The 24396-nt window shown below is 46.3% G+C and overlaps 1 protein-coding gene across 3 annotated transcripts; it reads left to right on the forward strand.

Annotated features, from left to right (window-relative positions):
• Positions 1–682: 682 nt before the first annotated feature.
• On the forward strand, positions 683–24156 carry LOC122111291 (tripartite motif-containing protein 26). 3 transcript variants are annotated; one of them, XM_042684018.1, is made up of 10 exons: positions 683–811; positions 10243–10327; positions 13199–13384; positions 16090–16597; positions 16741–16836; positions 18108–18338; positions 20381–20403; positions 21278–21393; positions 21622–21654; positions 22104–24156. In XM_042684018.1, the coding sequence occupies exons 4-10, from the start codon at positions 16160–16162 to the stop codon at positions 22784–22786; spliced, it is 1620 nt and encodes a 539-aa protein (XP_042539952.1). In that variant the 5' UTR covers positions 683–811; positions 10243–10327; positions 13199–13384; positions 16090–16159; the 3' UTR covers positions 22787–24156. The 3 variants fall into 3 exon arrangements, with proteins under 3 accessions (XP_042539952.1, XP_042539953.1, XP_042539951.1); XM_042684019.1 differs by lacking the exon at positions 10243–10327; XM_042684017.1 differs by lacking the exons at positions 10243–10327; positions 13199–13384.
• The last annotated feature ends 240 nt before the right edge of the window (positions 24157–24396 follow it).

Here is a 24396-nt window from a genome sequence, read left to right on the forward strand (position 1 = left end):
GCCGAGTTCCCGCCGGCGGGTGCGGGCTCTGCGGTTTTGCATATTCCGCGCCGAGAAGCAGAGACACCGATACTAACTAACCAACCCTCAGTTTGCTCTTCTGTCTAGTGGGAACAAGGCCTGCTTATGTAAGGGTATTTTACGCGCAGGCACCTCTGCCATGGTAGTTTTCTTCTTGCAAAATAAACCCTAAGAGTATTTGCTTGCTAACATCCGTCCCGTCCGGCGCTGGGAGCACACTCGGACCGCGTTGGGAGTGGGGGGGTCACACTTAACGCTAAGCACCTGGCAAGCGTCGCTTCGCCCAGAAGCGCCAGCTGACCCTGATCGAGTGCTTGGGAATCCGGAAGTGGGGGGAATCTCAGAAGGCGGAGAAGGGATCCTGGCTACTCCAGTCCGATATAGGGGCCTCATGAGGGTTCAGAAGTTAGTCCCCAGTAAAGCCCGCAACTGGGCACCAACCCTGCGCGCCAAACTCCAGCTCCCACTGGGACCCGCCCCCGCCCCTTCAGATTTCAGTTTCTCTGCACCCGACCCGCTGCCCCACCCCCCGCGGCTGCCTGGGGATTTGCCCGGTGATCAGTGACGTAGACGAAACTAAAGTTCCCATTGGAGGACGGAGTTCGGCAGGGGCCAATCCCGGAGCTGGCCCGAGAGAAATCTCGGCGGAGGGCACCGAAGAGCCGGGAGATTACGGGGCGGGGACGCGCTGTCGCGCTGCTGGGCTCGTGGAGGAACGAGACCCGGAACACACCGGAGCGGGAGACGAGCGCCACGGGGCGCTGGGTTCGCCGCCCGGAGCTCTGGACCCGTGAGTAGCGGGGGAATCCGATCCGAAAGGCCGCGGAATCGCGATCGCACACACGCGCCTCTAGGTCGAGGTGATTGAATGCGGCCGCCAGGCCCAGGAGCAGAGAGCCGGGCTAAGGCCGCCGGGGGAGCTGGGGAGGGGGCGAGTTCGCGGCGTCCTCCCCACCGGCCGAGCCCCTCCCGCTCGCTTGACCCTCCGTTCGCCCCTAACTGGAGAGTCTTGTTCCGTTTCTGTGTCCGACCCCTTCCAGTCCCCGGAGCCCCAAGTCCGCGGGACCCGGATGACGGTCTGGTGGTTGGAGCGTTGTAGGTTGATGGCCAATCCCGCTGCATGATCAAAGTCAGGTTTCCTTTCCTTTTTTTTTTTTCCTTTCCTTTTTTTATTTTTTATTTATTTATTTGAACATCAGAGTAAATTGATGTTAGCCACATATACTTGGAACCGTGTCTTTTCCGTGCACATTTTCTGGCTATTTAGTCTCAGGAAAAATAAAGTGCATAAATTTAACTTTGTAAAGTAAGTGAGAGGGAAACACTTCAAAATGACCAGTAGATTCCAGATTTTGACACCAAACTGTGTGCTTCAAAAGAGGGAAGAATGACATTTGTTCATGCATGCCTGAACCTTCTGTTAGCTGAAATGATAACCTCCAGCATATTTTACCGTTTTAATTTTTTAAAAAAATCACATTTTCTAAAAGGAGACTTTCTCTAGTCTTTCTCAAAACTTGCGACTTTTAATATACTTGAGTTTTAGAAGTTTTAGATTTATAAAATAATAGAGAAAAGTAGTTCAGAATTCCCAGATAGTGCAAATCTGTTTTCCTTTTCTTCAACATTTCTACATCCGTCTGGCATATATTTGTATTGGTTCATTATTATTACTATTACTATTATTACTAGTGCTGGTACTGGGGCTTGAACTCAAGGTCTGTGTGCTGCCCCTCAGCCTTTTTTCACTCAAGGCTAGCACCAATTTTGCCACAACTCTACTATCAGCTTTTTGGAGTTAAGAGTCTCACGGACTTTCCTGATGTGGCTGGTTTCAGATCCTCAGATCTCAGCCTCCTAAATTGCTAGGATTACAGGCGTGAGCCACTGGTCCCCAGCTTGGCTCATTATTATTGGCCTAAGCCAACAGTATATTCCGATTTTCTTTTTTTTTTTCCTAACATCTTGGTTACCATATTGCATTTAGTTGCTATGTCTCTTGGCTGTGGCAGATTTCTCAGACTTTGGTTGACCTTGACAGTTTTGAGGAATACCATTATATTGGCTTTTCTTCATTGTAACAAATTCCTAAGATAATTAACTTACAAAGAGAAAAGCCTTTTTATTTTGGTGCATACTTTAGGAAGTTTCAGTCCAGAATCAGTTGGCCCTTGTTGGTTTAGGCCTGTAGTGGGGGAGGGGGCTTATGAGTGAACTCACTTCATAGACAGGAAACAAGAGGGAGAGAAATAGACTGGAGTCTCATAAGCCCCTTCTAGGGCACTATCCTAGAGACCTAAAAACTTCCCACTCAGCCACACCTCTTAAAATTTTCACCATCTCCCAATAGTACCAAGGTGAGGAGCAAGTCTTTTCCAATTGGACATCTGAGGGATAACTGTAATCTAAACTATAGTCTGGGACATGTATATTGTTAGGATGTCTTTCTATCAATATTTGATGTTTTCCTCCTCTGAAGCTGATTATTTAGAGGAGAATCATGGAAGAATTGCCATATTTATACCAAGGGTTTCATGCCATTATCATGATTTATGTCTGTCTTGATGTTGATCTCAATCACCTTATTTTTTAGGTTTCTCCAAGTTACATATTGTATTACTACAAGTTGAATACTGTATTTTTCTCCCAGTGCATACTGTGTTCTTTAGCAGGAAGTCACATTGTTCACTCCATGCCTAAGAGTGAGGAGTTACTCTCCCTGCCTCAGGGCAAGAATTTGCATATATTACTTGGTGAAATTCTTCTTCATGAAAGATTTGTTCTTCTCCCCTATTCAATTATCCAGTTATTTGTTTATATCAGTATGGACTCATATTTTAACCTTTTCTTTATAATCCAGTATTTATTTTGTTGTTTACATTGTTACAGCTTTGAGCCAGGTGCTAGTGGGTCACTCCTGTAAAAATCCTAGCTACAACCGGTGCCAGTGACTCATGCCTGTAATCCTAGCTACTCAGGAGGCTGAGATCTGAGGATCACGGTTCAAAGCCCAGGCAGAAAAGTCTGTGAGACTCTTATCTCAGGAAAAAAGCAGGAAGTGGCGCTGTGGCTCAAGTGGTACAGCGCTCGCCTTGAGCTGAAGAGCACAGGGACAGCACCCAAGCCCAGAGTTCAAGCCCCACGACCGACCCCCCCCCCCCCAAAAAAAAAAAAAATCCTAGCTACTCAGGAGGCTGAGATATGAGGATGGAGATTTGAAGCCATCTGAACAGGAAAATCTGTGGAACACTTATTTTTGTCCATCATGTGGCTTAAACTAAGGGTCTGGTGCTTTCTCTGATCTCTTTTGCTCAAGGCTAGTGCTCTTGAGGCACAGCTCCACTTAGTTTTCTGGTGGTTAATTGGAGATAAAAGTCTCACAGACTTTCCTGCCTGCGCTGGCTTTGAACCACTATCCTCAGGTTTCAGCCTCCTGAGTAGCTAGGATTTCAGGTCTGAGCCACCAGCGCCTGCTTCTGTGGGACTCTTTTTTTTTTTTTTTCCCCTTTGGGACTCTTACCTCCACTAAACTACCAAAAAAGCTGAAAGTAGCGCTGTGGCTTAAGTGGTAGAGCAGTAACCTTGAGCAAAAGAAGTACTGGGATAGCACCTAGGCCCTGAGTTCAAACCCCAGGACAGGTACCAAAAAAGTTACAGCTTTGGCCATGGATGCTCTTTCAAGTTGACATCTTGCTCTTCCTTTTATAATAGTGCTTTCTGTAGTAGTAGAAACAGTTTTACTTATGTGGAAGCTTATTTTTTTTTAAATTTTATTGTAAAGATGATGTATGTAATGACTCTTGAACTTCACACAAGCTGGTAAACTTGGCAAAACACTTTTTTTATATTGTTGTGGGGCTTGAACTCAAGGCATGGGTGCTGTCTCTGAGCTCTTATGCTCAAGGCTAGTGCTCTTCCATGTTGAGCCACAACTCCACTTCTGATTTTCTGGCAGTTAATTGGGGATAAAAGTCTCATGGTCTTTCCTGCCCAGGTTAGCTTTGAACTTTGATCCTCACATCTCAGCCTCCTGAGTAGCTAGGATTACCAGTGCCCGGCAAAACACTATCTTTCTGTTAAAAGTTAAAGAAACGAAGGCCCAAGGACAGTGGTCATTTTTCTACAAGAGAAGAACCAGCTGGAATCAGACTTGGTCAGGCGTTACAGACACTGCAGACCTCAGGTAGAGCTTCTGAGTTGAGTTTTCTTGGAGGTAATTTCAGATTTAGAGGTTCCTCCTTCCCCAGGTCAGAAAAGAAAATACATGAAGTAACGTGTGTGTGTGTGGGGGGGGGGGGTAGAAATGGATTTTTGACCTTTCACCAAAATTGTATTGTGTGTGTGTGTATGTGTATGTACATGCATGCACACACGCACACACAGAGGGAGACTGGAGGAGATGTAGGTAATTGTAGCAAAGATGTGAGCCCTAGGGCTGAAGCAGGTGTGTGATGTTGGAGATGGGACTGTAGTAAAAGGCAGGGACAAGCTGGGTGATGGTGGCTCACGCCTGTAATCCTGGCTACTCAGGAGGCTCAGATCTAAAGATAGGTTCAAAACCAGCCTGGGCAGGAAAGTTCGTGAAACTCATATCTGTTAACCACCAGAAAAACTAGAAGTGTTGTGGCTTAAATGATAGAGCACTTACCTTGAGCTGAAAAGCTCAGGGATAGCACCCAGGCCCAGAGTTCAAGCCCCATGAATGGGGGAAAAAAAAAAAGGAGGGACAAGATGAGAAGAGGGAGAAGAGAAGTTCTAAACCAGTGGATGATACTGATTCAATAACAAACCTGCTTTGGGCCATATTCCTAGAGATTAAAAGAAAAATCAGTAAGGTATGACCCTTAGGTCTACTTTCTGGTTGGGTGAGAAGACAGGTAAAATACCATTAGGAAGCAGGGTGGTCATGTTCTCACAGACACAAAGTGTTCCAGAGCTGCAGGAGCTTGAGTAGGGACACAGCAAAAACCTCAGTCAGGGGGACCAGTCCTGTTAAAGGTGGAGCTGGGCAGGGGAGGAGAGTGCGGAGTGAAGGATGTTTTCTAAGTTCACCTAGCCACAGTGGGGTGAGGCAGGATTTGGGACTAGATGGATAAGTTGGGACCAGATTGTGTTGGGCTTTGTGAGCTTTGTGCTTGTGTGTGTGTGTGTGTGTGTGTGTGTGTGTGTGTGTGTGTGTGTGTGTGTGTGTTGGGATTTGAACTCAGGGCCTGAGCACTGTCCCTGATTGTGTTGGGCTTTGTGAGCTTTGTGCTTGTGTGTGTGTGTGTGTGTGTGTGTGTGTGTGTGTGTGTGTGTGTGTGTGTGTTGGGATTTGAACTCAGGGCCTGAGCACTGTCCCTGAGCTTTTGTGCTCAAGGCTAGTGCTCTACCACTTTGAGCAACAGTGTGTCATTTCCAGATTTTTGGTAATGAATTGGAGATGAGTCTCATGGACTTTCCTGAAGCTAAGATTACAAATATGAGTTACCTCTCTTTTCACCCAATCAGAAAGTGGACCTAAGGGTCATGCCTCACTGATTTTTAATCTCTAGGAATATGGTAATTCACAGGTTTCACAGGTCTCCCTTGTGAGTTATATGAGAGAATAAAGGATGAGATTCACGTGTTAGGAAGGTGGTCCTGGGAACCCTGGTGAGACATGCTACACCTCAAATCTGAGAGGCCATTACTTTATATACCCTTATTTTCAGCTTCATATGGTCTGTTTTTGTGCCAGTACCATGCTGTCTTTGTGATTATAGCTCTGTAGTAGAGTTTGAAGTTCGGCATGGATAGCCCTCCCATATTGTCTTTATCCCCTAGAATTGTTTTGGCTATTCTAGGTCTTTTGTTGTTCCATATAAATTTTTGGACTGTTTTCTGTATTTCAGTGATGTACGTTATTGGGATTTTAATAGGAATTGCATTGAATTTGTATATTAGTTTTGGAAGTATCACCATCTTTACTATATTAAGTCGGCCTATCCAGGAGCATGGGAGGTCTTTCCATTTCCTAGTGTCTTCTGCAATTTCTTTCTTTAACTTTTTATAGTTCTCATTAAATAGTTCTTTTACATCTTTGGTTAGGTTAATTCCTAAATATTTTATTTTTTGGGAGGTTATTGTGAATGGGGTTGCTCCCTTTATTTCCCTCTCTTCCTGTGCGTTATCAGTGTATAGGAAGGCAACTGATTTTTGTGGGTTTATTTTGTATCCTGCTATTTTGCCGAAGTGACTTATGATTTCTAAAAGTTTGGGGATGGAGTTTTTGGGATCGTGAAGGTATAGTATCATGTCGTCTGCAAAAAGGGATAGTTTCACTTCTTCTTTCCCTATGCGGATCCCTTTAATGTCTTTTTCTTGCCTTATTGCCCTGGCTAAGGGTTCTAGGACTATGTTGAAGAGGAGTGGAGACAGTGGACATCCTTGCCTTGTTCCTGTTTTTAGGAGGATTGGTTGTAGCTTTTCCCCATTAAGTATAATATTGGCTATTGGTCTGTCATAAATGGCTTTTATTGTTTTTAGAAATGTTCCTTCTATTCCTATTTTCTCCAGAGCTTTTAGCATGAATGAATGTTGAATTTTATCAAAGGCCTTTTCTGCATCTGTGGCGATAATTCAGCTTCATATGGGAAAAATACTTTTTCAGTTAAATTATGATGTGTCATTGATCGTATTTCAGAGATACTGAGATGTGATGGTATGAATGTCTTAGTGTTAATAAAAATTAGTAATTTCTAAGTCGGGCATCAGTGGCTCATGTCTGTAATCCTAGCTCTCAGGAGACTGAGATCTGAGGATCCTGGTTCAAAGCCAGCCCAAGTAGGAAAGTCTGCGAGACTTAGTTTTGTTTTGTTTTGTTTTTGGGTCCGGTCATGGGGCCTGAACTCTGGGCCTGGGTGCTGTTCCTCAGCTCTTCAGCTCAAGGCTAGCGCTCTACCACTTAAGCCACAGCGCCTCTTCCGGCTTTTTTCTTTTTTCTTATGTGGTTCTGAGGAATCGAACCCAGGGCCTCATGCATTCAAGGCAAGTGCTCTACCACTGAACCACCTTCCCAGCCCAGTCTGCGAGACTTTTATCTCCAATAAACTACTCCGAGAAAGCCAGAAATGGAGCTATGGCTCAAGTGGTAGAGTACTTACCTTGAGCATAGAGAGGCTCAGAGATAGAGCCTAGGCCCTAAGTTCAAGGCCTAGGACCAGCAAAAAAATAAATAAATAAAAGTAACTTCTAGTGGCTGCAGTGGCTCAAGCCTGTAATCTTGGCTACTTTGGGAGGTGGAGATATGTCAATTTCAGGCCTGCTTTGGCAAGAAGTTCAGGAGACTCCACTCAACCAATGGCAGGGTGTAGTGGCAAGCAGAAGGCTGTGAGTTCAATCCCCAGTACAACCAAGATAGACATGTAAATCCCTAGTTGCTGGCATCTACTGGCTTAGATGCCCCCTTCTCCCAAGTATTAATAGTTACAACATCTCCATCTCTCTCACCTATGATTGTAGAGTTAGCTGACTCCATTTGTAATCTTTACAACACTAAATTTGATAAACTGCTGTTTCTCTTCTTGATAGCCATATTGTCAGAAATCAGCACAAAACCACCAGGGATTTCTTTCTTTATTCTTTTCCTTTGTTTGGTGCAGGTCCTGGGACTTGGAACCCAGAGACTGGATATTGTCTCTCAGCTTTTTTGCTTGAGGCTAGTGCTCTACCACTTGAGTCACATCTCCACTTCCGGCCTTTTTTTGCTGGTTAATTGTAGTTAAGAGTCTCATGGATTTTGTTGTCCGGGCTGGCTTGGAACTGCTATCCTCAGATCTCAGCCTCCTAATTGCTAGGTATGAGCCACCCGTACCTGACATAATAGTAAGATTTCTGACCCAAAGATTTCAACTGTTGATTCTGATTTGGATACCTTTGATAACTTTATGTTGCATGGTAAATATACTGATGTACCTACCAGACTTTAATTTCAGTTTACCCCTATGAATGGCCTAGGTATTCTCCCTAGTATTTTGTCATGGTGATACTGAAGCCTAGAAAGGTCATGAATCTAGCCTTGGGCTGTGAGGCAGTTTTGCTGAGGCTAGGTGAAAAATCCAGGTTGCTTTAACCTTAACGTAGGACTGTTTGCTACAGGCTTGGGTTAGAATTACAGTTGAGGGCCCAAGAAGATTCTGCTTGTGTTTCCTCAGAATTCCTAAGGGAAGGCCCAGGTGGCAGAGAGCAGGTTGGAGATCTGTCAGATCCGAGCAGATTGTCCTTCCTATGAGGACTCAAGGCCACTTTGTATGTGTTCACACACATACAAAATGTCATACAACCATAATGCAAGTGAACAAAATCAGCTCATCATCACATGTATGAACCTCATCAAGATGTCAAGAAAAAAAAAAGAAAAAAAATGCAGTGATTATTCATTTCAGATTGAAAACTGGGATATATACATATATATATGTATATATATATATACACATATATATATATATGTATGTATGTACAGTTTTGGTTGCATATATAGGTCTAAAGCAAAGGGAAGAAACAATTATTATCATTATAATTTATAATTTATTCCATTAGAGCCATTTTTTCAGACCTAGACTTTTCCCTCCTGGGTTCTCTACCTTCCTGGGCCAACCTTGGATATCATGACCTACAGGTAATATGTAGCTTGCTGTTATTTTTTATTATTTATTTACTTATTTTTTTGTCGGTTGTAGAACTTGAACTCTGGGCCTGGGCGCTGTCCCTCAGCTCTTCAGCTCAAGGCCAGTGTTCTACCACTTGAACCACAGCACCACTTCCGGTTTTCTGGTGGTTAATTGGAGATAAAAGTCTCACAGCCTTTCCTGCCCGGGCTGGCTTTGAACCCCAACCCTCAGATCTCAGCCTCCTGAGTAGCTAGGATTACAGGCATGAGCCACCAGGTGTACTTGAAGGCCTTGCTAGTCATTTCCTATCTTGATGGAGAGGAGGATTGCTTGCATTCCTTCAGCACACACTTTGTATCGGATGTGCTCTGTCTGAACTTTATGTATTGGCATCTTCAGCCAACTTTTGTACTATTACATGGGAACTTAACACTGAAGTACAGGGTGCAGCAGGGGCGAGGAGCTGGGGTGAGGGGAGTGCTTGTAGCCCCAGTCTGACAGGTTGAGACAGGGTTGCCAGATGGGATGGTGTTCAGCTGAGAACTCAAGCTGAAAGAGGGCTTTGCTATGCAGGAAAGGGATTGGATTCTAGGCAGAGAGAATAGTGTTTTCAAAGGTCTTGTGCGGGCAAAATTGTGGCATTTCTTTAAGGCGTGGAGAGGGGTTGGGTTTGGCTCTGGTTTGAGGTGGAGTTGGAGGGAGAGCAGGGCAGGAGATGAGCTGGGAGATGAGGGCTGGGCCTAAATTATCGTAGACTTTCAAAGGAAAAGAAAGGAAGGAGTTTTGACGTTATCTGGGCACCAGAAAACCATTTAATAGTTTTAACCAGAGTGGTTACATGAGCACCCTGCCACTTTGTACTTCAGTGGGATGTTTTTGAGGGACAAAGGAAGGAGTGGCTGGAGCACTGGCAGCAGAGGTTTGAGTAAGTCTAGAAACCTTGAGGTTTTGCTAATCCCCACTGTCAGATCCTATGGAAGTCCTAAAGGATCTTTCAGTTACATCACTAGAGGTAATAGATCTAAGATTCACAGGGACTTTATTACCTTCACTTTATTACCTTTATTATTATTTTGTTTTTAGTTTTGGCGATACTGGTGTTTGAACTTTGAGCTTCACATTTATTAGACACTCTACCACTTGAGCCACATCTCTAGCCCAGATTTGCTCTTTTGTTCTTGTGACCTGTCTGCCTGACCTACAGTAAGCACTTAATAATAAATACCTCTTGACTGTTGAATGAATTGTGCTACTTGTTTGCTTCCGCTTTCATTGGCTTCCCAGGGCTATTAGGATAAAGTTCAGAATTGTTATCCTGGCCCACAGTCTTGCATAATCTGTTCCTCCTATTTCTCTACCCTCCCCCTGCAAAGTCCTGACAGTTTGCTCCATCCCTGCTGCTGATCCAATCCGTTCCTCCACTCACGTCTGTCCTCTTCCTCTAGGCAATGGGTGGTCAGATCCCTCTTTCTCCTAAGGGTGGGGAGCAGTGGAGGGTGCTTCTCCCACCAGCTCTGCTTTCCAGTGCACCAAGGATCTCACCCTCACTTTCCTCATCTGTAAATAATGGGTTTTCTTCTTTCCTGACCAGACTATAGAATCACTTGAGGAGTTTCTGTTTGGTTTAAAGTATCAAAGGCTGGCCCACCTCCACCATCTTGGTTCCTTCAGTCTGGGTATGTGTTGAAACCTTCCTAGATGATTCCTTATGTGTCATCAGAGTTTCAAGTCATCCCACTAGATAATAAAGGATTTCTTCTTGTATTCCCTGGTGCAGAGCACAAGACAATCCTTAGGGGCTGGGAAGGTGGCTTAGTGATAGAGTGCTTGCCTTGTATGCATGAGGTCCTGGGTTTGATTCCTCAGCACCACATAAGCAGAAAAAGCCAGAAGTGGTGCTGTGGCTCAAGTGGTAGAGTGCTTGCCTTGAGCTGAAGAGCTGAGGGACAGAGTTCAGGCCCCAAGACTGACAAAAACAAAAACAATACTCTTAGAGGTAAAAAGAGAGAGTTCATGATTCAAAAATCAGAAAAATATCCAGGTACCCATGTGGACAACTTCATTTTCTCACAAGGCAGGGTTGCCTGGAGGCAAGGAAACTTTAAAGGCTGGTCTCATCCATGTCTCATGATGGCTCTCTGAGCCCTGGGGGAATCGGCACTGTTGACAGTGGTGTCCAGAGGCTGGCCCTGACGGTGAGTGTGGCCTGTGCTGCCTTCACAGCACCATTGGTGCTTCCTGGGAATAGAAAGTAAAACCCACACAAAACCACAGAAATTGCACCATCCATCTCTTGTGACAGCCTGCTGCCTAGACCACAGCCACAACCAGGTCGTAAAATTTAAGAGTATAGCCACTGTAGCTTACATGTTCAGATCACTTGCTTTTTTGTCCTGAATTCTGTCCTCCAGGTTTGTTATAAGTGTCTCAGAAGTTTACTTCTAAGAGGATTTATTTTTTTTCAGATTAAAATTTGAGTTTTAGGCCAGGCGCCAGTGGCTCACACCTGTAATCCTAGCTACTCTGGAGGCCAAGATCTGAGGATCGTGGTTCAAACTCAGCCTGGGCCGGAAAGTCTGTGAGACTCTTATCCACTTAAGCACCAGAAAACTGGAAGTGGTGCTCAAGTGGTAGAGCGCGTGCCTTGAGCTGAAGAGCTCAGGGACAGTGTCCAGGTTCAGAGTTCAAGCGCCATGACTGACAAAAATTAAAATAAAATAACATAAAATTGAGGTTTAATCTGGAGCCCCAAGGATCCTTAAATGGGGCTCCACAGGGCTGAGAGTCCTAAATTCTGAGATGATTGTGGGAAAGGGAGGCCCAGGTACATGCTTGAGAAGGAGGTAATCAAAAGAGCTCTATCCTGGAGGCTGGGGCCCAGACCCAAGCCCTTGTACTGTTCTAAGCATATGCATCTGAAGAGTCAGTGTTGTCTTTCTCTTCCCTCCCTCCCTCCCTCCCTCCTTTCTTTTCTTCCTTCCTTCCTTCCTTCTTTCTTTCTTTCTTCATTCCTTTCTTTTCTTTTCTTTTCTTTTTTTGTGCTGGTCCTGGGTCTTGAACTCAGGGCTTGTGTACCATCTCTAAACTTTTGCTCAAAGCTAGCTCACTACCACCTGAGCCACAGCACTACTTCCAGGTTTTTCTGAGTAGTTTATTGGAAATCAAAATTGAGATCCTCAGATCTCAACCTCCTGAGTAACTAGGATTACAGTAGTGAGCAATCAGTGTCTTCTGAAATACCGCTCTGTGGCTTGTGGGAGCCCAAGGCAGCATGGAGCCCAGAGGAAGGTGCTAGCCATGCAACATGAGAAGCTACAGTGTTGAGAGAGTTTAGCACATGTAGGGGCAAAAATCATCTGCTGTTGAGAAGAGCGAGGCTGGAATGTTGTCTTTTCCCTGGGGATTGGGCCAGGGCAGGAGTGGAGGCAGGGACCGCAAGTGTCTACCTTAACAAGGTGTGGATGTTCTCAGTAACACTTTCTCAGCTAGTTGATGCGGCTCACAGTGATTCTCACAGCCAAGAATCATGCTCAGCATCCACATGCTAAAATGTACTGCCAGAAATTACAGTGTCACGGCCTGCCAGTCTGGACAAATGCAGATTAGGTATTTATTCATTCCCTTGACTTTGTAGGGGAGAGGTAAATTGCTGGAAAAGGGAAACAGTAGAAGGTAGATCAGTCTGCGAGGAATGGCAGGACACTGCAGGCTTTGTTCCTGGCAATGTCTTCCCTGGTTTGCAGAATTGTAACTAGTTTCTGGCTTACCAAAGGCACAAAACTCCCCCCATTGGAGGGGTGTGGAACTTCAGGAGTATCCTAACATGTATGTACACATACCATTGCCAGGAAGTTGCTAGTTTCTTGGTTATTGGGTTCCAGAGCCTACATTTTGTACCTGGGTTATTCAAGCAGTGGGTTTTATTAAGTGGCTTTATATTTTTGGTGGTTACAAACCCCTGCTTCCCTCTTGGGGCTTGAACCCTGGGCCTCACACTTGTTTGATTTGCTTGCCCACTTTGCTGGCGCTCTGCCACTTGGGGCACACACCTCCAGCTTGGCTTTTTTCTGGTTATTTTGCTTGGGCTGGGCCTTGAACTGCTATACTGATCTCAGCCTCCTGAGTAGCTAGGATTACAGGTGTGAGCCTTTTAAGAATATGAAAGAAAACTAAAGCCCCTTCCCCTAGAAAAAAAATTACTTTTTGTTTGTTGAGTCATTTCAAATGTAGTCATGAAGTTCTGAACAATGCAGCATCCTTTGCTGACAAATAGACTAACATATATAATCCCAGTCAATGCCATTAAGAAAGTAAGTTCCATTAAGAAAATAAGTTCGGTTTTCAAATTTCTCCTAATGATCTCCAAACTATATACTTTCATAGTTTTTTTTAAGCCCCTCCCCCCCAACCAGGATTCAGTCAAGAATGATCTCTCACATTTTGTTATTTTTTTTCTCTGTTTTGAAAAGAGCAGGCCAGTTGTCTAGTGTAATGCCTCACATTCTGGATTTATCTGATTGTTTCCTCTTGGCGTGATCCTCTTTCAGCACTTTCACATACAGCCTTCATTTTCTGTGAGCTGGAAGTTAAATCCAAAGGCTTCTTTAGGTTCTTTCAAGACAGTTTTGGCAAGAAAATTTCATCGGTGCTGCTGTGAGATGCACATGGTTCTCCATCAGGAAGCATGGCCGCTTGCCCTCTGGTGTGATGCTGGCGTTTGTCACTGAGTTAAGGTGAGCACTGGACTTCTCAGCATGCTACATTAGGAAGTAATCCATTGGTGGTATCATGGGGAACCATCCTGTCCCCCCAACTTTTCATCTAATACTTCTGATAGTTGTATTATTGATGATCCTTGTGTTGTAATGACAGTGGTTCTTTCTTTCTTCTTCCTTTTGTCTTTGGTTTGGTGGTAGTGTTTTTGTTTGTTGCTGGAGTCAAACCCAGGGTCTCATGTATGCTAACCACATGTTCTACCCTCTTCTGCTTACTAGCTATGTTCTCCTGTGATATCCCTAGATATCTACAGTAATTTGCATGCTGTTTCAAGAGGTCTCAGTCCATTGGAACCTGGGTTAAGGTTCCAATGAGCTGAGCTCTTCCATAGTCCTTTTATTCCAGTATATTTCAAAATAAATCCCCATCTCCAAAGACAACACTGTCTCTTCCCCAGTGAAAAACCTCAGCTTTTAAACTTTTAAGCTATTCAACAAAGTGGCAGGAAAGAGCACCAGAGCCCACAGACATCACCCAGAACCATTTCCTTCTCCTCCTTTCAAACCCTTTTAAGTGAAAGAGCTGTTGAACCACCTTTATCCTCAAAAGTAAAACCAGGAAACTGGAGCAGACACTTGTTTAACATTTCTGATATTCTTTTTTTTTTTTTTTAAGATTTTTTTTTTTTTTTTTTGGGTCCAGTCGTGGGCCTGAACTCTCTGGGCCTGGGCACTGTCCCTCAGCTCTTCAGCTCAAGACTAGCACTCTGCTACTTGAGCCACAGCGCCACTTCCGGCTTTTTTCTTTTTGCTTATGTGGTATTGAGGAATTGAACTCAGAGCCTCATACATGCAAGGCAAGTGCTTTACCACTGAGCCACCTTCCCAGCCCCATTTCTGATATTCTTGAGCCTTGATGCTACCTTCATTTGCCAGTTAAATTTCTTGATCCCTTCCTTTGTGTTTTGCATATACATGTTTGTTTATTCCCCCCATATTCATTATGTCTCTTAAAGTCACACATATCTAAATTCACGAGTGCTTCCATTTGGAACTTACTATAAACAGTATAATAATTCCATATATTTGAATAGTACTTTCTCTTTATAAAGCATTTTTAATATATTATCATAATAGATCCTTAAAGAATAGATATGCTTGCCAGGCGCCAGTGGCTCAGACCTGTAATCTTAGCTACTCAGAAGACTGAGATCTGATGGATTGCAGTTCAAAGCCAGCCCGGGTAGGAAAGTCCATGAGACTCATCTCCAATTAAACACCAGAAAACCGGAAATGGTGGTGTGGCTCAAGTGGTAGAGTGCTAGCCTTGAGCTGAAGAGCTCAGGGACAGTGCCCAAGCCCAGAGTTCAATCCCTACAACTGACACACACAAAAAAGAATAGATATTCTATTTATTTCTGGGTTATTAATGTCACTGTTGACAAGGGCCACTGAGTTCTATTGGGGCTCCATTGTGCTATCAGTAATAGTGTTGCCTGTGGTTCAAGCTTGCAGTTGCCTTTGGGCCCCATTGACTGCCTTCCAAACAAGAGCTGTAATCCCTTTCCATGCATCCATAGCAGAGCAGCCACCCCCACCCACCCTGAGGTCTAGTGTACCAGAGCACATATGGTACTGTAGCTGCTTCTGCTTATTTACTCTCTTGCCATTACTTTCAACTCTGTGATTTGAACACTCGCTAGATTTGGGAGTCAAGGGTCTGGGGTCTTCTAGGTTTCCTTTTGTGGACCAGGCTTAGGCTTAGCATGCATGACATAATTATTTCATATAACCTGATGAGAAACTTGAAGGCAAATATGGCTCTCCCCTTTGATGGATGGATAAATCAAGGCTCAAAGTATGTAAGATGGCTTCTCTATTGTCATAGAGCTGGAGGAAGAGGAGACAGATTGTGTGGAGCCTTGTAACCTTGGTCAGAAATGGGTCAGAAAAAGGTTAACAAGAGCAAAGTCCTTTGTGGACTGAGCTGTGCCTCCCTGTGCTCCCTGCAGCAGCATAGCAGCGGTCAAGGCCAGCTGAACTGAGCGTTCCTCGGGGCTGGCCTCCCCGCCATGAGCTCAATTGGAACAGTCTGCTCTTGTGAGCAGCAGAGCAGAGCCGAGCAGCCAGGCCAGCTTAATGGGGGAGTCAGAGCTCAGAATGTATCCAGTATAATCAGGCTAGATTCTGCTGATAGGTTGAATTTAGAGAGCCCAGCTTTCTAGGGGGAGTGAATTGAACCCAAACCACAGAATAGCCCTGGGAAACACTTCTAAAAGGAGACAGCAACATACAGACCCTTGGTGCTTGTTTTGAGTTTGGGCTTAAAAAAACAAAACAAAACGTTTGCTGCTCTTAGTTCTTCACATCTGAAGAAGAGGAGCAAACTAATGCAGTCTTTGGCTCCGTCAGGACCATAGATGGACAGACAGTTTGTGTACTGCATGAGTAGGGAGCAAGCACCCTGTAAACACTGATTTGGGTATGTATTAGAACCATTTTCCAAGAGTCATGACTGATCGTTTTGTTGTAATTGGCGCGCTGGAGCAAGGAAGCCAAGCTTCCTTGGCAAGCAAAAGGAAGGGGTCTTGTCAGGTATAGGCTCTGGGCAGCCCTGCTCTGCACCCTCCTCTTCACTCCGGTCCTCAGTTTTCTCATCTGTGGAATGAGGGGATTGGACTAGGTTTCCTAATTGCACTTGACTCCCTGTCTGGTTTTTCAAGGAGGAGAAACCCTGCCAGTGAACAGAGGACCTCCCTCATTCCCCCTCCCTTGAACTTGAGCTAAGGCACCATGGCCACATCGGCCCCACTGCGCAGTCTGGAAGAGGAGGTGACCTGTTCCATCTGCCTCGATTACCTGCGGGACCCCGTGACCATTGACTGTGGCCATGTCTTCTGCCGAAGCTGCACCACAGATGTCCGCCCTGTCTCAGGAAACCGCCCAGTCTGCCCGCTCTGTAAGAAGCCTTTCAAGAAGGAGAACATCCGGCCCGTGTGGCAGCTGGCCAGTCTGGTAGAGAATATTGAGCGTCTGAAGGTGGACAAGGGCCGGCAGCCAGGAGAAGCGTCCCGTGAGCAGCAGGATGTGAAGCTGTGTGAGAGGCACCATGAGAAACTGCACTACTACTGCGAGGATGACGGCAAGTTGCTGTGTGTGATGTGCCGCGAGTCCCGGGAGCATCGGCCCCACACGGCCGTCCTCGTGGAGAAGGCCGCCCTGCCCCAGAGGGTAAGCCCTCCTTCCTCAGGACGCTGCCCTGCACTCCCCCAGGGGCCTGGCCTAGACCCCTCTGAAGGGTTCTTCTAGCTGAGGACGCAGGCTGAGTCCTCGCTCAGAGCATCCATCTGTCTCCACTGCTTGTCTTTCCACAGGAAAAAATCCTGAACCACCTGAGCATCCTAAGGCGAGACAGAGACAAAATTCAGGGCTTCCAAGCAAAGGGAGAGGCTGATATCCTGGCCGCGCTGGTGAGTGGGCTGCTAAGGTCATGGTTCACCTGGACAGGGGTGGCCAGGGTGAGCCAGGCAATAGATGGCAGCTGGGAGGGATGATTTCTAGGCATGGCTCAAGGAAGGATGAATGTGGGGCTGGTAACTGGTGGACCTGGGTTTTTAGTTATATGAGCTAGCTGTGTGCTTTAGGCTTTGGATCTATTTCTCATCTGACCCATGAGTGGGTAGTCAAACTGCAAGGGTCCTGGTCCCCTCACACCCACCAATGACGCTCACCTCAGCTGCAGGGCCCATGTGTAGCAGGTGCATCTTTTTGCCAGAGGACTAAGGAGGGCCTAACTTGACTCTCAAAGAAGTAAGGGAAAGACTTGATTTCCTGAATGGAGGGCAGCTAGAGGGTGTGGAAGGAGGGAGCCGGCTGTAGGTCCAAACAGAGTGAAAGGGAGACTAGCTTTGATTATCTAGTGACGTCCAAGCCCATGGTTGCTGTAGGTGGAAAATAGGCAGTGCCTTATGTGCTTGATTAGTGATGGATTTCGGGGGGAAAGAGTGGGTAAGATGGTTCCAGTTTTCTGGAGGGAAAGTGTACATGAAGGAATGTTTGGGCCAGACTCAGCAAATAGGGTCTAGGCCCTGGGAAGGGGCAGATGGGGACAGATAGCTGGAGATAGCTATCAGGTCAAGGGACACCCTCAAGCCCTGGCGTGAATGGGTGTCTGTAATTGAGCATCAGTCAGCAAGACTGAGGACTCAGGCAGACCCTGGACTTAGCAGGGGGATTTGGAGGCAGGAAAGGATACCATCTCTGAGCATCCCAGTCCAGTTTTACTGAGGAGACAGGAGTCTGCCCCACATAGCAGGATCAGCTTCTGCAGTATTATGGGATGCCGAAGGGAAGATTAACCAGTTTTTAACCAGTTTTTAGATGACATCAATGAAGCAAAACTTACTGAAAAGGGGCAACACAGATGTGGTCCAGGAGGGGAAAAGTATGTTGGCTTATGAGTATGATGCAGGAGATTCCTGCCAGAACCCCAGAACCCCACACAGAACCACCTGGAACCATAGTGACTCAACCTCAGCAGAGTTGGTTCTGGAAACAGTGGAGGGAGCTGTACCACACTAATGGAGTCTTTGGGAAGAGGAGGGTAGACCAGCAGCACACAGTGGCTGCCCCATGTCAAAGGCTAAATAAGCCATGAGTGAGGGTCACAGGGAAAGAGCCAGCCCTGGTACTAGAGGCATCCTGCACCCCTAGGCACCCTTCTTCCTTTCCATTCCTGCAGAAGAAGCTGCAGGAGCAGAGGCAGTACATCGTGGCAGAGTTTAAGCAGGGACACCAGTTCCTGAAGAAGCGGGAGCAGCATCTTCTGGACCAGCTGGCCACCCTGGAGCAGCTGCTCACAGAGGGCAGGGAGAAGTTCAAGACCCGGGGTGTCGGGGAGCTTGCCCGGCTGACCGTGGTCATCTCTGAGCTGGAGGGCAAGGCACGACAGCCAGCTGCTGAGCTCATGCTGGTGAGAGGCTGGGCATGGTGGGGGACCAGGGGATCCAGGGCAGGGGGCAGATTGCCACTCCTCTGAAGGCAGGATATAACTCTGACTTGTCTACTCTGCAGTAAAGCCCTGCTGTTCTTCCTGTACCTTCTAGAACAGTCCTGTGCAGCCACACTTTGGTCATTCTGTTTGTTTTCTAAGTTCTCAGCCTTTTGTGTGTGTGTGTGTGTGTGTGTGTGTGTGTGCGCCAGTTCTGGGGCTTAAACTCAGGGACTAGGTACTGTCCTTGAGTTGCCTTTTTTTTTTTGACCAGTTGTGGGGCTTGAACTTGGGACCTGGGTGCTGTCCCTGAGCTTTGCTGCTCAAGCCTCATGCTCTGCCACTTTGAGCCACAGTACCACCTCCAGTTTTCTGGTAATTAATTGGAGATAAGAGTCTCATGGGCTTTCCTGCTCTGGCCGGCTTTGAACCGCAATCCTCAAATCTCAGTCTCCTGAATAGCTAGTATTACAGATGTGAGCCACCAGCACCAGGCTTTTTTTGCTCAAGGCTAGTGCTCTACCACTTGAGCCACAGCGCTACTTCTAGCTTCTTCTGAGTAGTTAGTTGGAAATAAGAATTTCATGGACTTTACTGCCCGGGCTAGCTTTGAACTATGATCCTTCCATCTCAGCCTCCCTGAGTAGCTAGGATTAGATGTGAGCCACCAAATGCTCAGCTAGTTCTTATCCCCTTCAGGACATCAGCTTCCCTCTCCTTGTCCCCCTTCACCCTAGTCTCGTTTTCTTTTTTCCATAGTGCTTATCACTTACTACATAATTATATTTGTTATGTTGTTTGTTGTCTGCTTCCTCTGCTAGGATGTCAGCTCTACACAGGTAGGGAATTGTGTCTTTTTTATTACCTCTGTCTCCCAAGCTTCTAGACCAGTGCCTGGCATGTAGGAAAGATTAATAATTAAGATATGTGGAATGAGTGGAAAAAAATTCAATTAATATTGAGCACTGTGATGGCTGGACTCAGAAAAGAGGATCTAAACAGCATTTCCTAAGAACCCCCTTCCTCTTACCCTGTCCATCACTATCTTCCCTCACATAGACAGTACCGCCATTCTCCCTCCTGCTCAAGCCATGGCCTGTCCCCCATTATCCTTGGCTAGCAAGACCACTTGAGTCTGTCTCAAATATCCTAGGAGTGTGTAGCTTCTCTCCTGTCTCTACTGCCATCACCCTAGTTGCGGCCATCTGCATCTCCCTGGCCTACAGCAGCCACTTCTAGACTGACCTCTCTTCTTCCATTCCAGCTGCAGTATAGTAGCTCAAACAAAGCAAGTGTATTTTTTGTCTTAGTAGCAGTTCAGAAGTAGAGGCTTCTGAAGACATCTGTCAGGTCATCAGGGGAGCTGGGTTACTTCTGATTGTTCTACCAGTGTCTAGGGATGTTGTCCTCATCACCAAAATTGTCCAAAATTCAGGAGAAAAGAGGAACTGGCAATTTTTTCTTAAAGGACAAAACCTAGAAATTGAAGTTATTGCTCTTTTTCACATCCCATTGGCTGGAACGTAGTCACATGACCAGATATAATTGAGAGAACCTGGGAAAATGTTTGCTGGATGGTACCAGTTAGAACTTTAGGAGTTTTGACTATTAAACAGGAGAAAGGAGGAATACATTCTAGAAGTCCTTTATTAGCCTCATGGAAAGCAAATCACACATCTTTCCCTTGCTTGAAACCCTTTAGTGGCTTTCTAGTTAACATGGAACAAAATTCAAACGTCCTACCACCCATGCCTTCGGTGAGCTTGCTCTTCCTCCTTTCCCATTGGCTTTCCCATTTCTTACCAGTCTTTACTCTGCCTTGTCTTCTGTTACCTCTAGTTACTTGTAATTATCCTTATACTTCCTTTGTTTGTGTCTCCATTGCTTTACTGGAATGTCAGCTCGCTAGGAGGGACCACCTTTGTTTTGTCCACTGCTGTGTCCCTCCCTCTAATACAGTGTTTATTGTGTGCAAATGCAGTCTTAATTGATCACATTAATGCTTGTGCTTTCTTTTCTTCTAGGATACTAGAGACTTCGTCAACAGGTAAATGAGCTTCCTATGTGTGTTGTGTTTTATTCCCCTATCGTGTTGCTTCTCCCTGACCACAGTTTATGCTAGTGAGTGGGGAGTAATAACTGTGCCAAAGGTACCTACATCTCTGGGGTTAATCCTGAGTACATCCTTGGAGGTTGGTGGTTGATCTGCCCTTGTGCACAGCTCTGTAGAACCCCAGCTCCTGGGCCCACTGTCTTTGCTTGAGATGTGGGGCAGAGTGGGAAGAGGAGAAACCTGGTATAGATGGAGTCTGTCATTGGATCCCCGTTTTTCTTTTTCTTGTTTTATTTTAATTTTTTTTTTGGTCTGGTCATGGGGCCTGAACTCTGGGCCTGCGCGCTGTCCCTCAGCTCTTCAGCTCAAGGCTAATGCTCTACCACTTGAACCACAGTGCCACTTCTGGCTTTTTTCTTTTTGCTTATGTGGTGCTGAGGAATCGAACCCAGGGCCTCATGCATGCAAGGCATGCGCTCTACCACTGAGCCACCTTCCCAACCCCTTGTTTTATGCTTTTATTTATTTATAAATTTTTTTCTTTGTGCCAGTCCTGGGATTTGGTCTCAGGGTTTGGGCTCTGTCCCTGAGCTACTTTTGCTCAAGGCTAGTGCTCTACCACTTAAGCTATAGCTCCACTTCTGGCTTTTGTGGTAATTTATTGGAGATAAGAGTCTCACAGACTTTACTGCCTGGGTTGGCTTTAAACCACCAGCCTCAGATCTCAGCTTCCTGAGTATCTAGGATTACAGGTGTGAGCCACGGGCATCCAGTGGGAGATAGAATCTTTAATTAATCTTCATAATTGTCATGAGGATAAGCAAGAAGAGTCTAGTCACAGGTTATTATGTGTCCATCATTTCCTCAGGTATCCACGGAAGAAGTTCTGGATTGGGAAACCCATCCCTCACATGGTTAAAAGAAAGACAGGAGAATTCTCGGATAAGCTTCTCTCTCTGCAGCGAGGCCTGACACAATTCCAAGGTAAGGTTGGAAAGCACCCATCAGGATGGGCCACCTCGTAGAACCAGGCCACTTGGCTATTCAGTGTCCTCTCTCCCCACCTCCCTCTTCAGAGAGGTTGCTGCCTCTTCCTTCTTGCCATCCGGGATGGAACTTTGTCACATGCTTAATACCATCCAAGTAAAAAGTGGGCCCATATTTGGTGGGCTTGAAAGTCACTACTGTCCTTTTGATTTTTTTCCCCCTTAGGAAAGCTGCTGAGAGACTTGGAATATAAGACAGGTGAGTCTATAAATATTCTTCCCAGATTTACCTCAAATAAAGAAAAGTCCCCCTAAAGAAATTCTCACTTGGCATTTCTCCTACTCTACTCTCCATGGACTTGCTTGATGGTCCAACCCTTCCATGTACCATGTTTGGTTATTTGATCCTATACCATCAGTCCTTTTTCTATGGCTGAGTTTCTTCTCATTGCTTGACTATGTGCTTCTATATTGAGAGAAATAGCAGTAGCACCAAGTCCAGAAGTCTTTTGCTGAGCCCCATACTGTGTACCCATAACACCTGCTTCCCAGTTCTGCTCTACCATGTATCTCCAAGAGACACTAGTCACATAGTCCAAGAGGTAAATAGCATCCCTTGGCTTTTGCAGTGTGACAGCCTTGCCACGGAGATCAGGGGACCCTTTCCAGCTCACTAGTGACACTTACTTTCTTCCCTTGTCCCCACAGTAAGTGTCACCCTGGACCCACAGTCAGCCAGCGGGTATCTGCAGCTGTCAGAAGACTGGAAATGTGTGACCTACACCAGCCTGTACCAGGGCTCCTCCCTGTATCCCCAACAGTTTGATTGTGAGCCAGGGGTGCTAGGCAGTAAGGGCTTCACCTGGGGCAAGGTGTACTGGGAAGTGGAGGTGGAAAGGGAGGGCTGGTCTGAGGATGAAGATGATGGAGAGGAGGAGGAGCAAGGGGAGGAGGAGGAAGAAGAAGAGGAAGCTGGCTACGAGGACGGATATGATGAGTGGGAAACAGATGAAGATGAGGAATCGTTGGGAGATGAAGAAGAAGAGGAGGAGGAAGAAGAGGAGGAAGTTCTGGAAAGCTGCATGGTGGGGGTGGCCAGAGACACTGTGAAGAGAAAGGGAGACCTCTCCCTGCGGCCAGAGGATGGCGTGTGGGCGCTACGCCTCTCCTCTTCAGGCATCTGGGCCAACACCAGCCCCGAGGCCCAACTTTTCCCAGCGCTGCGGCCCCGGAGAGTGGGCATCGCCCTGGATTACGAAGGAGGCACCGTGACTTTCACTAATGCAGAGTCACAGGAACTCATCTACACATTTACCACCACCTTCACCCGACGGCTGGTCCCCTTCCTGTGGCTCAAGTGGCCAGGAACACGTCTCCTTCTGAGACCTTAAGTCCCAGCACTAGCCTGGGCCCCACACCCAAAGAAGCTTTACTTCTATGGGCTTCCAGGACGATGTGATGGAGAAGTGGTGCCTGGTTCGAGCACCTGGAGCAGGGGAGAGGAAGGACCCAAATCCACTGTCACCTACCTCCCCATGGTGGTGGTTCGAGCCTCACTCAGTGCTGTTGTACTGCCCTAATTGGGCTCTTCCCCACCCTGCTGGTTTCCATGGGACCTTCTGCCCCTGAAGACCATGAGAACTCCCTTCCTCATGCCCGACCACCCTTTGCCCCAGCTCGCGTGGTGGAATAAGGAGCTGAGGCAGCATTTTCTGGTTCAATGTGGCATTCTGTGCCAGCTGGCCTGGGAAATGAGGATTGCTTATACCTGAGGCTGTTTGCTGTTTTCAAACCCCCTATAGGTTCCCCTTGCTTGAATTCACTCTTGCCAATCTTCCATTTTAAGCAGACCTCCTCTTACCCTAACTCAGCTAGATGCTACATGATGCTGGAAATACTGACTGCAAATCCACTGAGGCTCCTGTGACATTTCAGTTGACCACCTGGAGCCAATGGGGATTGTTTGATGAAGCTCAGTAAAGGCTGCTCCAGAGTTTGAGCGTCGCAACATTGCCACAGGTGGTGAGGTGGGATTCTCTGGAGCTACCTGTGGTTTTAGAGGAAGGATCTAGATATATGTGACTTGGGGGGTAATATGCAATCTATAAAACATTCCCTCTGCAGATTAGTCTTTGTGACGTATCACTCAATCTGGGAATCTAAAAACACCAGGTCAGATACCCAGGTGAGTAAAATCTCTTCTGCCTTGGAGGATCTGATCAGTATCTCCAGGACTTCTGCCACCAGCCCTCTTCACTGGCCGGGCTCTTTTTTAGAAGAGGGAAGGAAGGCAGAGGAGTCGACAACAGGGCCCTCGATCTTCATGTCAGGAAAGATCTCAGGTGTCTTTGTACTGCCTGTGGGTCCAACCCCCATCCCAGACCAATCCAGTCACCTGTAGTGACACAGTTGAACACAGGCTCCTGCTCCAGCCAAAGTCAGGTCCCGGTTTTTGTCCTTATCCATTCCAGTTGTTCTACCTGTTTCCTGTTTATCCAAGTTTTGACTCCTCCCCCCTGCTCTGAGAGACTGCTCCCAGCCACTCCGCATCTGGGTGGTATCTTAGCCACCACACTGTCCCGGAGTTGCCCACGTTGTATATATCACATGCTGCCTGAGTCCCACATACATCTTACTTCTGCCTCTAGTTTTGTAAGCTCCTGGAAGGTGGATGCCATCTCTTAATACTTGTATTCTCCAAGGCACCTAGTGCAGTGCTGGGCGCAGAGTAGGTGCTCAATAAAGACTTGTTTAATGAACAGACTGGAGAGATGAATGTTTACTTGTAATTTTTACTTTTTCCTGGTCAGTCTTGGTGAAAGGCTTTGTCATCTGACAGAGGGAGAGAAATTGGTGCTTTTTGAAACTCTGACTGAACAAGAAGTTTTACCAGTATGTGATAAGAAAACAGTTCATTCAGGTATCACCAGAGCAATTATTACCAAGCAAGGACACATTGTTTAACAAAGCAGTTTAACATTTTGGAGAAATTTTACCAGAT

The sequence above is a fragment of the Dipodomys spectabilis genome, unplaced genomic scaffold, assembly GCF_019054845.1.
Source record: "Dipodomys spectabilis isolate Male_0828 unplaced genomic scaffold, ASM1905484v1 ptg000085l, whole genome shotgun sequence".
NCBI classification, from domain to species: domain Eukaryota; kingdom Metazoa; phylum Chordata; class Mammalia; order Rodentia; family Heteromyidae; genus Dipodomys; species Dipodomys spectabilis.